The sequence below is a fragment of the Hemitrygon akajei genome, chromosome 4 (assembly GCF_048418815.1).
Source record: "Hemitrygon akajei chromosome 4, sHemAka1.3, whole genome shotgun sequence".
Lineage (NCBI taxonomy): Eukaryota > Metazoa > Chordata > Chondrichthyes > Myliobatiformes > Dasyatidae > Hemitrygon > Hemitrygon akajei.
The window spans coordinates 161,893,575-161,909,084 of NC_133127.1; the positions used below are offsets into that span (position 1 = coordinate 161,893,575).

Here is a 15,510-nt window from a genome sequence, read left to right on the forward strand (position 1 = left end):
TGTTCTCCAGCAATGTTAGGAGTTCTTCAAACTATCTTCCTGACAACTACCCCCATCTTCACAAAAGAACACTTTAAACAAGATAGATGGTATAGAAAATTTCTGTCAAGGTCTGAAAGATAATCACATTCTGTGCCATCTTATCTAGAGTACAGATATTTATGAGACAAGAAATACTTTTTTTGTAAGCTCCCATGCCTATTTTGTTCAGTGCAGGCAATATTTATGTCTATTTGATGCTTAAAAACAGCTTCACTGGGTTTTGAGGCCTATTCTTCAAAACAGTAGAATGCAGATCCTTGCATGTAACTTTCAACATAATGAATTCCTACTTCTAATTACATAATGAGGCAGAGTCTGAAAAGAGGACAGATCTTAGTAGGTTAGTTTTGAATATTTAATCATCTCACTCAGTTGAATCTTGCTTTAAGGAGAAAGAAGGGGCATAGTATGTAGAATTTTCCAACTGTGAGTGAAAATACTCCATAGGTTGTAAACTCCGGAAGTTTTTAAAAAAAATAAACGGTTATGTCTGTTCACCTTGTGCAACATGAAGTTATTCCTCTTGGTCTGAAGGTAATTGGAGAGGTTTCCATATTTGCAGTATTCAACAATTACCATCAAAGGACCTGTATGTAGAAAAGCAATACACAATCTGGATCCAGTACTCTGGGATAAGACATGGAGTAATTAACTAAATGTACATATCCATCAAGAACATTGTTTGTCACTTCTGCACATCAGGAAATCAATAATGTGCTCCTAATGATTTTGACTTATGCAGAAATTGTTTTTGGAACATCTCAGATTGCATTGCCAAAGTTGAATTGCATCTTAAGATTTAAAAGATGTTTCTCCATAAGACAGCACTTTTGAAACTTCCAATTCATCTGGTGCCTGATGATGTTGTTCCCACCAAATGATATTTCTGAGAATTGGTACCAATGTATAACACTTCCTCCCTGTGCTCTGCTCTCAATATCTTCACTGCATGTTTTTTACAATGGGAATGCAAGAATTCTAGGCTCCAGCACTATATCTCAGCATTTGATACACGTACGACAAGTTTCTAAGTCTACAAGTGAGAGCACTGTGTGTTATGATGTATGTGTGGTAAATAAATTAATCTGATGTGAATCTGAACAACTTGCTTTGGAGTGGCGTTGCACATTTTTTTTGCAGGAAGGGACAGATTGACAATCCAAAGCACATTTGAGTCCTTTATGAGTTAAGCAGTGGAGGTCCAACCTCCTGCGATTTCCTTGAAGTTACATTGGGATATCTACCTGCTGAGCAAGCACCAGGTTAGATTGGGCACACACTCACTGATTACATATATTTCATTCGAGAGGAACAGCTCCAGGGAAGATTGTTGAGTGACAGATAATTGTTTTGAAATTAATTGGGTTGATTTCTATGAATCTTATTGTTTTCAGTACATTGTGGAGTTTTATGAGTTTTATATTGTAAAACATTCAAACATAATTATTTCTGACAGCCTTTAATGGTTTTTGAATATTTATAAATATTGGAGACAAATGAATTTTTTGAAAGTTTTGACAGATGGTAAACTTAGGGTCATAATTTAGTCAGCCAGCAAGGTATTTCTGGCAACAGACACCAAATGCTGGAGGAACTCAGCAGGCCAGGTAACATCTATGGAAAAGAGGATGAAGGGTCTCGGCCCAAAACATCGACTGTTTACTCTTTTGCATAGATGCTGCCTGACAAAATGCCAGCATTTTGTGTGTGTTGCTTTGGATTTCCAGCATTTGCAGATTTTCTCATCTTTAAGGTATTCCTGGCAGTAGGTATTGCTGTTTTTGCAGGATGATCACATGATATACAGTAGCAAGAACAGGGTTACAATCAAATAGCTTTAGATTTGTTATTATATGCCATCCATGCCTTTGAATATTATGGCAGTATCCAAATATTGGGGATGATTGCAGCAGCTACTAACAATAACCCTGATCATTGTTTCCATACATCCTTTCATTTTCTTGATCTAATTATCCTCATACTCTTACTAGAAATAATTTTTCAGGTCATTGACCTAATAGAAATTGTTCATATGAAAGGTCATCACATTAAATGTTAACTCTTCAGCTTTCCACAGACATTTCCTGGCCTTACGAATATCTAGCATTTTCTATTTTTATTTCTGATTTTCAGCATCTGAGTTTTCCTTGCTTTTTTTAGGTTACGTGGTTATTTTAAATCATAAGTAACCTAATACTTTAGAGAAATACCAATAAACATATTGCTCTGTGCTATTAAATCCCATTATACTGGCATGGGAGTCATAAGGTTACAAACCTCCATGGCTGGTGCATGCTCCCAATAAATTCACCACATTTAGGTGGTTTCCAATATGAATCAAGATCTTTAGTTCGGACATTAAAGCCTTGTGTTCACTGGCTGTGGCCCCCTCTAAAAAGAAATTATTATTAAACAACTTAGAATAGTAATCTCAAATTATATAATTTTCAATATATTTAATGAAAATATAGACAAGCAAAGGCTTTATTACTGTACACAAGCACATTAAATACAATTACAAAATATTCACAGAAGGATTTAGAATAATTCCATAATGTTCCAGTTGTTTAATGACAGAACTAGCATTTATTATTTTACAGATTCATTTATCTGTTCCATTCCCTTTTACTACAGTATGCATAATTCAACAGGGTTTCAACAGTTTTTTTTTACTATGACTACTGTGGAAGATGGACAGGATCCCCATGAGAACCTTGGGGAACCAAACAAAAACTTTCTGGATGTCTTGTAAGTGTACAAGTCAGTGTACCCCAAAGGGATAAGTGGTGGTTAGGGAGAGAAGTGAAGAAAAGGCCCTTGAAAACTGGAAGTTCCTACATTTGAAATGGGCATGGCCCTGCGGTGTCTCATGTGCATAACAACATACTACCATTGACAGTACTGATGTAACTTCCTAAAAAGTTTTATTTTCATAAATAAAGAGAGATTATTTTTTTAAGTATCACTGCTGCCACACACCATCCACCACACTCTTCTGGTGGATACCCTGGAGACAGGCATACTCTATGAGTGCAAATTGGTTGTCATCTGCATCAATAAAGTCTGTACTAATTAAGTGATAAAACAAAATCCAGCAGGATCAATGCTAAAGTCATCTTTATTTTTGTCAATTCAACCATGGGAATTTTGGGGCTAAAATACTGGACAACAAAATTTCTGCTTTTTAATTTTAAAATCTACCCAATAGTGGCCTGATGAGACAAAAGGTCAGTACAGTGGCATTGCTGTTAGAGGTGCTGCCTCACAGCTCTAGCAGCCCACATTCTGGCACTGTCTGTGTGGAGCTTACATGCTGCCCCTGTGCTTTCTTCCTGGTACTCCTGCTCTCTGCCGCTCCCCAAAGACACGCATGATGGTAGGTTAATTGATTGTTCTTGGTGCACAAGTGGGCAGTACAATCTCAGTGTGGAAGTTGAAAGGAATGAGAGCATAAACAACAAAAAGGATTAGTGTAAACGGTTGCTTGATTGTCAGCAGAGACATGGTGTGCTGAGGGCCTGGTTCTGTACAGTATGGTCCTATGATTCTATGACTATGATTGTCAAGGATATGTTGTTAAATCAGCTGGGATTTTAAGCTGTGGCACTCATTATAGCAGTTTTTAAATATTAAAGACAAAATACCTTTCAGCATTTTAATGGCAACTGTTTTACATGTGGCTGATTTATTGATTCCAAAAGCAGAAGCTTCCACTACCTTCCCAAAAGCCCCACGGCCAAGTATTTTACCTACAGATCAAGAAAAGCAGGGTAGTTAATAACAAGATTATTCCCGTTCTCTTTAAAATCAACAATGAAATAATCATTGTTGGATATATATCACAGTAATACAAATGAGCTTAATTTTTATCGAGTTTCATCCAGTATGTAACAGAGATATGGAAATGTAAGTAATGAAGTATTGTTTTCGACAGATCACAGTATGTACCTTGAACATCACTATAAAAACAAATGGAATTTAAATATCATGGTATACATTGTTAAATATTTGTGGTATTTCATTTTTGACCCTAAGTTCCATTGGCAAAGAGCCAAGTCTAAAAGCTGGTTTTATAAAGACTGGTGAGTTTGGAATTTGATATGTGTAAAAAAAATTCAATATTTAAATTGATGTATTTGGAAGTTTTATTTTGTTTTGGCCAAAGACTGAGTTCATTTCCAACCTATAAGTAGCAAATGTTTAATAAAAAGAAAACCTTATAGATGACTACTGCAGTTGAGTTAATAATGATCATACAAGGAAATCAATTAGTAAGTCTCATTTTATTGTTTCTGGAACAAATTTCCTTTTCCAGCCTTTTCAGAAAAATCAGATGGATGACAGAGTTGTAAATTGTCTGAATTCATATGACGTCTATTTTAAAAAACTTTGGGACATCTTCAGAGGCAAAATTTGCTCTACAATCAGTGCTCTTGGTGCCAATAAAACAGAATGAAGCTGGAGCAAACATTGCCTCCACAATCCAGTTTGTTTCTCTGAAGGATTTTCTCTAAATGCTTTTGTGGCACGTAAATTCATAAATTTCAGAGAGCAATTCATCAGACTCAAACAATAAACAGCTTTGGAATTCTCTGTTCCGATATTAGTTTAACTTGTGTTTTGAGCTTTGCATCTAAAACAACATCAGGAACCAAGTGAAGCATTTGTTTGAGAAAAATAATTCAAAATACAGTCAACTCCACATAAACAGATATCTGATCACTTTTAGATCATTGGCTGACTGGTAGGAGGCAATGAATGGGAATAAAAGGATCCTTTTCTGGTTGGCTGCCACTGACTAGTGATGTTCTGCAAGTGTTGGTGTTGGGACCACGTCTTTCAAATGTTGAAAGGCCTAGAGAGAGTAGATGTAGAAAGGATGTTTCCCATGGTGGGAGAGTCTAGGACAAGAGGGCACAGCCTCAGGATAGGAGGGGCACCCTTTCTAAACAGAGTTACAGAGAAATTCCTTTAGCCAAAGGGTGGTGAATTTGTGGAATTTGTTGCCACATGTAGCTGTGGAGGCCAGGTCGTTGGGTGTATTTAAGACAGAGTTTGATAGGTTCTTGATTGGACATGGCATCAAAGGTTATGGGGAGAAGGCCAGGATCTAGGGTTGAGGAGGAGAGAAAAAAAGGATCAGCCATGGTCGAAAGGCGAAGCAGACTCAATAGGCCAGATGGTCTAATTCTGCTCCTATGTCTTATGGCCTTATGGTTTTATGTTATGCCAACAGATCAGTTCAGTCCCAGCCTCAATCAATATTTTTTACTGAGTTAAGACACCATTTAAAGCAGATGTCATGGTCAACAAAGGCTGAAATCAGTTAGAACATAGAACAGTACAGCTGTGGTAAACTATGTATACCTGTCTGGACACGCCCCTCTGCAGACTGCTCCTGTGGCTCCTCCCACAGACCCCTGGATAAAGGTGATTGGAGGCACTGCTCCTCCCTCAGTCTCCGAGATGCCGTGCTCCGTTTTGCTGCTAATAAAAGCCTATTGTTCACCTCCCGTCTCCGAGAGTTATTGATGGTGCATCAATTTTATTAGCAGCAATTTTAAAACATGGACAGCATTTTATGACCTGACAGATTGGATCTCGACCCTCAATCCCAAGAAGCTGGCGACGCTTTCGAACTCTGGCTAGCATATAACCGACCCTGCCATGATGTGCAGGGTTCTCTTCTCCAGAGTCAGTGCAAGGGTCTACTCCATGATCAGAGACCAAATGGACTACCAGGGTGCGATGGATGCCCTCAAAAGACAATACCGGCGGCCGGTGAACACCGTCTATGCAAGACATCGCTTAGCGACACGGCAGCAGCAGGCCGGAGAGTCAAGCGCTGAGTTTGTCCGGGCCCTACAGACACTCGTGCGGGCCTGCAACTGCAGGGGACTGACGGCAGAACAGCATGCGGAGCTGCTAGTAAGAAACGCCTTCATTACGGGGATCAGGTCAGTGTACGTCCGCCAGCGGCTGCTGGAACACGCCGATCTTACATTCGGCGATCAAGCTGGCCGACACGCTGGAGGCCGCTCTGCACAACACTGACGCTATCCAGGCGCGCGATCTCCCGCCGGCCCCGTGGACGCCGCAGACCCCGCAACCCGCCAGCAAATCGACCTCGGCTGCTGCCAGTCGCAAGTCCGTGAAGTCCCCGCAACCGACCGGCAAGTCGACCACGGCTGCTGCCAGTCGCAAGTCCGTGCAATGTTACTTCTGCGGACTTGAAAAGCACCCCCGAAAACGCTGCCCAGCCCGAGAAGCTACCTGCTCCAGCTGTGGAAAGAAGGGCCACTTCACCAAGGCCTGTAAGTCCAAACCACGAGCGGGGTCGAGCAGCGCCGCGTGCGAGGCATGGGGGTCGCCATCTTGGTCGCCGCCATCTTGCCTCCCTGCCGCATGCGAGGCATGGGGGTGGCCATCTTTGTCAGCACCAACTCACCCCGCCTCTGACCCACGGGTGCTTACCGGGCACCAAGACGGCGATGCAACTCTGGCCTCCGTGACCCTCGACCAAAGCACTCCACACCAGCTCACAAGGTCAATGATGGACATCCTGGTGGAGGGGCACAGGACTAGCTGCCTGTTTGACACGGGCAGCACTGAGAGTTTTATTCACCCGGACACGGTGCAACGCTGTGGATTTGTGACACAGCCGGTAAGCCAGAGGGTCACCATGGCTACTGGATCACATTCCACAGACATCCGGGGGGGTTGTGTAGTGACACTGGTGGTGCAGGGCACAGAATATCGGGACTTTGCGTTGCTGGTCATGCCTCAACTGTGTGCCCCTGTGCTATTAGGGCTCGACTTCCAGAGCCACCTGAAAAGTGTGACAATGGAGTATGACGGGCCCCACCCACCAATTACTGTCAGAAATCCTCAGTTTTGTGGGACTTTGTCATATACCCCGCTACTGACCACACACACACACTGACCCGCACATCCCACCCAACACCATGCCAACAGCCGCGCTACTGGCACCACTTGCAGCCTCTCCACCCTCAAGATCCCTCCCACACCGCTGTTTGCCAACCTGACCCCTGACTGTAAACCTGTGGCAACTAAAAGCAGGAGGTACAGCGTGGGGGACAGGGCCTTCATTCAGTCAGAGGTGCAGCAGCTACTCAGGGAGGGGATCATTGAGCCAAGCACAAGTCCTTGGAGGGCCCAGGTGGTCGTTGTTCGGACCGGGCAGAAAAATAGGATGGTCGTGGACTATAGCCAGACCATCAATAGGTTCACGCAGCTTGACACGTACCCCCTACCCTGCATCGCGGATATGGTCAATCAGATAGCTCAGTACAAGGTGTACTCAACCATAGACCTGAAATCCGCTTATCACCAGCTCCCCATCCGCCTGGAGGACCGCCCCTACACTGCCTTCGAGGCGGGCGGCAGGCTCTATCACTTCCTGCACATCCCCTTCGATGTCATGAATGGTGCCTCTGTCTTCCAGAGGGAAATGGACCGGATGGTGGACCAGTGCCAACTGAAGGCCACGTTCCCATATCTGGATAACATCACCATCTGCGGTCACGACTGGCAGGATCACGACACCAACCTCCAATGATTTTTGCAAGCGGCCAAAGCTCTTAACCTTACCTATAACAGGGACAATTGTGTGTTCAGAACCACCCGACTTGCTATCCTTGGGTATGTCATGGAGAACGGGGTCATTGGCCCTGACCCCGACCGTATGCACCCCCTGTTGGAACTCCCTCTTCCCACCACCCTCAAAGCCCTCAAACGGTGCCTGAGCTTCTTTTCCAATTACACCCAATGGGTCCCTCATTACGCAGACAAGGCCCGCCCCCTGATCAAGTCCACCACATTTCCCCTCTCAGCCGAGGCCTGCGCGGCCTTCAGCCGCATTAAAGGGGACATTGCCAAAGCAACGATGCATGCGGTGGAGGAGACCATTCCCTTCCAAGTAGAGAGTGATGCCTCCGACTTTGCGCTGGCTGCTACCCTCAATCAGGCAGGAAGGCCGGTAGCATTCTTCTCTTGTACCCTTCAAGGCCCTGAAATTCAGCACTCCGCGGTGGAGAAAGAAGCCCAGGCCATAGTGGAAGCTATTAGGCACTGGAGGCACTACCTCGCCGGCAAAAGGTTCACCTTGCTGACCGACCAGCGCTCAGTTGCGTTCATGTTTAGCAAGCAACAACGGGGCAAAATCAAAAATTATAAAATGTTGAGGTGGAGAATAGAACTCTCCACCTACAACTATGATATCCTGTACCGGCCTGGAAGGCTCAATGAGCCCCCTGATGCCCTATCCCGGGGAGCGTGTGCCAGCGCGCAATTCGACCAGCTATATGCCCTCCATACAGATCTATGCCACCCCGGGGTCACCCGACTTTACCATTTCGTGAAAGCCCGGAACCTGCCTTACTCCCTTGAGGACATCAGGACGATGACCAAGGACTGTCAAGTCTGCGCTGAGTGCAAACCGCACTTCTACCGTCCTGAAAAGGCACAACTTATCAAGGCCACCCGCCCCTTTGAGCGACTGAGTGTCGACTTTAAGGGCCCCCTTCCCTCCACCGGCTGCAATGTGTACTTTCTCAACATAATCGACGAGTAGTCGCGGTTCCCCTTTGCCATCCCCTGCCCCAATACCACTGCCACGTCCGTCACAAAAGCCCTGCGCCAGCTCTTCACTCTGTTCGGATATCCCTGCTATATCCACAGTGATAGAGGGTCCTCGTTTATGAGTGACGAGCTGCGCCAGTAGCTGCTGGCTAGGGGTATTGCTACTAGTAGGACCACGAGCTATAATCCCCGGGGGAATGGACAGGTGGAGAGGGAGAATGCCACTGTGTGGAAGGCCACACTCTTAGCCCTCAGGTCAAAGGGATTGCCGGTCTCTTGCTGGCAAGAGGTCCTCCCCGAGGCACTCCACTCTATCCGTTCCCTGTTATGCACGTTCACCAATGCCACCCCTCATGAGTGACTCTTTTCTTTTCCCAGGAAGTCTGCCACTGGGACCACCCTACCGGCTTGGCTGACGTCCCCAGGGCCGGTGCTACGTGGTCTTACCTGATGGGTGGGAGGACACGGTCTCCATCCGCGACCTGACGCCTGCAGGAGCACCAGACCCCTACCCCGAACACTCCATGGTAACAATGAACCCCGTACCCACCGATGTATATACCCACGAGTCACCGCACACACCAAGCCCTACACAGACTCCTCACGACACTCCTATACCGAGTGCCATGCAAATACATGAGGGATTACTGACGCCTAACGGGCTGGCACCTCAAGTCAGGCCAGAGCCAGCACAACCACTGTCACCGGTGCTACGTAGATCACAGCGACAGACTCGACCGCCTGATTGACTTAACCTGTAAATATACTTGTAAGAAACTTTGCCCTGTGGGGACTCTCTTTTAAAACAAAGTGTGAGTGAACGTGGTAAACTATGTATACCTGTCTGGACACGCCTCTCTGCAGACTGCTCCTGTGGCTCCTCCCACAGACCCCTGGATAAAGGCGATTGGAGGCACTGCTCCCCCCTCAGTCTCCGAGATGCCGTGCTCCATTTTGCTGCTAATAAAAGCCAATCGTTCACCTCCCGTCTCTGAGAGTTATTGATAGTGCATCAACAGCACAGAAACAGGTCTTTCAGCCCACAAGGTTGTGCCAAGCCAATTAAATGGCTAACTAAACTAACCTTTTCTGCCTACACAGTATCCACATTCTTCCATTTCCCTCACGTTCATATGCCTATTCAATGTCTCTTAAAAATCCCTAGTGTATTTGCCTCTACCACAACACCAGGCAAATCATTCCATGCACCCACCACTCTCTGTGTAAAGATCTTGTCCCTCATATCACCTTTGAAATGTCCCCCTCTCATCTTAAAAACACGCCCTCTGGTATTAGATAGACATTTCAACCTTGGGAAAAGATACTATCTGTCCACTCTATCTATGCCTCTCATAATGTTATGAACCTCCTCCAGGTCTCCCCTCACCCTCTACTGCTCCAGAAAATACTGGATTTCTCACTCCCATTCTTTATTCAAGAAACATTTTGACTATGGCAACACTCAATCCACAGGTCTATGCACCATAAGATCTAACTGACCAAGAAAGATGTGGGGCCAATTTCTTTCTGGATGCAGACAGACATTAAAATCTGCCCAGTCCTCTCCAATTCAGCACCTAGATTAACACTTAGCACGAATGAGTGTGCATGTCTCAGGTGCTGCTACTGAACGAGTTAACCACCCTCAGCATCCATTACCAAACTGAATTTTGCAGGTGCATAATTTGCATCACACTAAGGCCTATTCTGCCCAGTGGAGTAAACTGAAAAGTAAAATTGGAAAGTAAACTTGATATTTGGACTTCTGGTACAGATAATACAAGAATGTGGTTTTTGTGGTTTATTCTGTACCTATGTAGATTACTTAGTAAAGAAGGATTTTGCTATTATTATTTAAGATTTATTAAGAAAAAATGTCAATTGAGAATTACAAAGGTCCAGTTTGTATTACCACGTACTCCAAAGCAAGCATTGCAATTTTGTGCTCATACCTAGCTTCAGTCTGTCTCGAGGAAATTCCCATTTATTGCCATCATAGGGGAGACATTGCTCATCAAGTGTCACTTCATCAGGATCCATTATGATTGACAGGTAGTCAGTTTTTATTTCTGCAGATCTAGGCTGGAAAACCAAAGCATGAGAAAACACTTATAAGGCCATCCACATTTGTCTGTGAGTCTCGTATAGTCTTTGTGCCAGCACACATCATCTTAATGGTTAGCAGTTGGAAAGAAAAACATTGTATCATTAAGCATTTCAGCTGAAGTAATCTTCAAGGTTCAATAGCCTGCAACAAAACTGCCAGTGTGATCCAGTCAAAATTAAATGGCATCTTTCATGGGACTAATTAGTGCTAATTTATGTACCATGTCAGACTGTCCTGATTAAACAGCAGGCATGGATAAAACAATCATTCAGTGTTAAGCTTTATTTAACAAGAACAATTATTTGTTTAGAAAGTGAATGGATATTCAGCAACAAATTAATCATAAATCTGTAAAGAATTTTAGTTAAGCAATTCTTAATGCAAAGCAGTGTTCACAACTATTTTACATAACTTTTTAAAAATAATTTGAATAAAAAACACTTTATGGAAACTGTTAACCATGGAATATTCCAAAGCACTTCCCTCTTTAAAAATATATGAACCTTTCTTCTGATTTCCATTCATATTGCTAAATATCTTTAACAAGAACAAGTGAATTTTCATGGGAGTTTCCTAGTCTGTGTTTAATCTTGTCTCCCATACATCACATTATTAGTGTTTCCCTTTCAGATGGCATCCATTTCCATTTCCTCCGAAGGAAACTCAAAGCTCATCCTAAACACGAGGGATTCTACAGATAGTGGAAATCTTGAGCAAGACAGACAGCATTGTTCCTCCAGCATTTTGTGCCGGTTGCTCAAAACCCATCTTGCCTTTCACATGACCATTGTTCTTAGTGCCTTAGAATAAGTTGTACTTTTGCACAAATGTATATACCTCCTGGGACCTTTAATATAACTTTTATCCTATCGGTAATACTGAATTTTGCTCTCTTATTATCACAAGTGACATCACATATGATTGTGAAGTTGGTCCTCTACGTTCTGAATTTTTAAACTCCTTTATTATCTTCAAACAATTATTTTTATACATATACCTTTCACATATAGTTTTTAACAATGTAATTGTACCTGCCTCTACCACTTACTCCGGCAGCTCATTCCGTATACCCACCACCCTCTGTGTGTAAAATCTGCCCTTAGATCTCCTTTAAATCATTCCACTTTTACCTTAAGCCTGTACCCTCTTGTTTTAGACTGACCTTATCCAAGGAAAATTACTATGACAGGTGACCCTATCTATGCTCCTCAACTTCTATAAGGTCATCCCCTCAACTTCCTTCACTCTAAGGAAAACAGTTTCAATCTGTCCAGTTTCTCATTATAACTTAAGCTCTCCCGTTCAGTGGTGTCATCATGAATCTTTTCTGCCATCCTTATAAGTTAATCACATCTTTCTCATTGTGAGGTAACCAAAACTACACACAATACTCCAATTGTAATCTAAATAATGTTTTATACAAATGCAATACAGCATGTCAACTCTTGGTACTCAACACCATGGTTGATGAAGGCAAGTATGTCACATGCCTTTTTTTTAACCACCCTTTCAGTAAACCATATTTATACCCCTAGGTCTCTCTGTTCTACTGTTCACTGTGAATATATTTCTGGTTGAAGTAATAGCAATTTCAAGTACACCATTATTATTCACCTACTCCCCAATCTGACCTAATGCAATCACCTATTTCATCTGCACTATACCAAAACCAGTTAATTTCCTAGGTAGAGCAAGAGCTCATTTATCCTTCAGAAGTGTTCCATCGTTAATAAGGCCTTTCTCGACCACTTTTAAGAGGGCCACTCTCCTATAATTTCATTATTTGTCTCTGTTGCCCTTCTGAAACTAAAGAACGAATTGGCTTTTCTCCAGTCTTGATGGGCCTCACCTGTGTGCCTAAAGATCATACAGAGATCTCTGTCAAGACTTCCGCAATCTCCTTCCTTGCCTCCCTGAATATCCTGGGATAGATTCCATCAGGTAATGGGGACTTCTGTACCTTATTATTTTTTCAAGACACCTAATGCCTCTTTCTTCTTAATATCAACAATGCCTTTTTGATCTCACCATCATCTATGTCCTAATACTTGATGAATACAATACCAAACTACTCACTTACAACCTCAACCACATCCTCTGGTTCCACACATAAATTCTATCCTTGGTCCTTGAGTGGACCTACTTTTTCCCAGATTTGCCCCTAATATACATAGGTATAACAAGCCTTGGGCCTCTCTTTATACTGTTTGCCAAGGGCGTTTTGTAGCACCTTTTAGCCCACATAATTCCCTGTTTAAGTTCTTTCCTGCCCCCTTTATATTCCTTAATGATGTTCTGATTTCAACTTCCTACAACTTGCTTATGCTTCCTTGTTCTTTTTTAACAAAACTTACAACTATCTCATTGTCTGGTCCCTGGACCTTGCCATCCTTACCTATCATCCTCACAGGAATATGCTGTTCCTGAACATTGACCAAATGGCCCTTAATAAATTCCCACTGGATGTGGATTTATCTCCAAACAGCTACTATAATCTATTTTCTCCACTTCCTGCCTTCCCCCAGTTTAGTGCTTTCACCTGAAGACAAGTCTTATCCAAAACTACCTTTGAACTTACAGAAATATAATCGCTCTTCCCAGAATGGTCTCCCACTGAAACTTTCATCACCTGAGCAGGATTATTCTCCAATACAAGGTCTATTACAGCTTACTTCCAGCTGTGTTGACTTCAGCTTCAGAAAGGAAATATAGACAAAGGTATGCACTTATCTGATGCCATGGAGTATAATCTCTGGAGATGTTTACTTTTCTATTGTCATCATGCTGCCAGTCACAAAGGGAAGGTGCTACTCCCATAGAGAAAACAGGTCATAAACCACTTTTTTGAGCTATTGGAAACTAAACATAGTCCATCCATATATTTTTTATGGCTATCTGCTAGCTTATGCACTCTAACATCAAATGATGGGCCAAATTCTGTGCCATAAACTCCTATGATTCCATGAGGATTTTGTCCAAGTGTTGCAGAAGTTCCATGAGGCCATATGACATAAGAGCAGAATTAGGTTATTTGGCCCATTGAGTCTTCTCTCCTATTACATCATGGCTGAATTTTTATTCCACTCAACCCCATTCTCCTGCCTTCTCTCCGTAACCTTTGACACCCATACTAATCATTAAGCTGTTAACTGCAGCTTTAAATATACACAAAACTTCACCTCCACAGCCTCTGTAGCAATAAATTCCACAGATTCACCACCTTCTGGCTAAAGAACTTACTCATCTCTGTTCTAAAGGGACATCCTTCTATTCTGATGCTGTGCCATTAGGTGCTAAACTCACACACTAGAGGAAAGATCCTCTTCACATCCACTCAGTCTATGCCTTTCAACATTCAGTAGGCTTCAATGAGACCACCTTCCCTCATTCTACTAAACCATTTAGCCATTGAACTATCCTCTTCATAAAAAATAAAATTAAAAATCTGGTCTCATTATCATGTCACTGCAATATTTAACATGATTAATTTCAAAGCATTGAAGCCACTACCACAGACACACATGCAAGACATCAAGCAGCCATTTGGCTTACCTATTAATTTGCTGATGGATACATTTGTTAAGACCACAAGACATAGGAGCAGAATTAGGCCATTCAGCCCATCAAGTCTGCTCCACCATTTCATCATGGCTGATCCTGGATCCCACTCAACTCCATACACCTGCCTTCTCACCATATCCTTTGATGCCCTAACCAATCAAGAAACTATCAACTTCCGCCTTAAATATAGCCGTCGACTTGGCCTCCACCACAGTCTGTGGCAGAACATTCCCCAGATTCACTACTCTCTAGCTAAAAAAATTCCCCCTCTGTTCTAGAAGATCACCCCCTTAATTTCCAGGCTGTGCCCTCTAGCTCTGGATACCCCCGCCATACGAAACATCCTCTCCACATCTACACTATCTAGTCCTTTCAACATTCAGTAGGTTTCAATGAGATCTCCTCACAGTCATCTAAATTCTAGAGAGTACAGGCCCAAAGCTGCCAAATGCTCCTCATATGTTCACCCCTTCATTCCCGGATTCATCCTCCTGAACCTCCTCTGGATTCTCTCCAATGACAACACATCCTTTCTGAGATACGGGCCCAAAATTGTTGACAATACTCCAAGTGCAGCCTAGGTGGTATCTTATAAAGTCTCAGCATTACTTCCTTGTTTTTATATTCTATTCCTCTTGAAATAAATGCTAGCATTGCATTTGCCTTCTTTACCACAGACTCAACCTGTAAATTAACCTTCTGGGATTGCATGAGGATCCTAAGTCCCTCTGCACCTCTGATGTTTTAAACTTCTCCCCATTTATATAATAGTCTACACTATTGTTCCCTTTACCAAAATGCATTATCATATATTTCCCAACACTGTATTCCAGCTGTCAGTCTTTTGCCCATTCTTCCAATTTGTATAAACCCTGCTGCAATTGCATTGCTTCCTCAGCACTACCTACCCCTTTCGCCTATCTTTGTATCATCTGCAAACTTTGCCACAAAGCCATCAACTCTATTATCCAAATCAATGACAAACAATGTGAAAAGTAGCAGTCCCAATACTGACTCCTGAAGAACACCATTAGTCACTGGCAGCCAACCAGAAAAGACCCTCTTTATTTGCACTCACTGCCTCCTGCCTATCAGCCATTCCTCTATCTATCCCAGTATCTTTCCTGTAGTGCCAATGGAATTTATCTTGATCACCTGATAACATTCAGGAAATTTGCTAATGCGCATTCAAAAGCCCT

At 43.0% G+C, this 15,510-nt stretch overlaps 1 protein-coding gene across 1 annotated transcript in view; it reads right to left on the minus strand.

Annotated features, from left to right (window-relative positions):
- flt1 (fms related receptor tyrosine kinase 1) overlaps positions 1-15,510 on the minus strand; it is a 155,935-nt gene that overhangs the window by 41,495 nt on the left and 98,930 nt on the right. The window contains exons 17-20 of the mRNA XM_073043818.1: positions 10,596-10,725; positions 3,687-3,791; positions 2,320-2,433; positions 541-629 (exon numbers count right to left, since the gene is read on the minus strand). Of these exons, the coding sequence (XP_072899919.1) occupies positions 541-629; positions 2,320-2,433; positions 3,687-3,791; positions 10,596-10,725 (438 nt within the window). The remainder of the gene's footprint in view (positions 1-540; positions 630-2,319; positions 2,434-3,686; positions 3,792-10,595; positions 10,726-15,510) is intronic.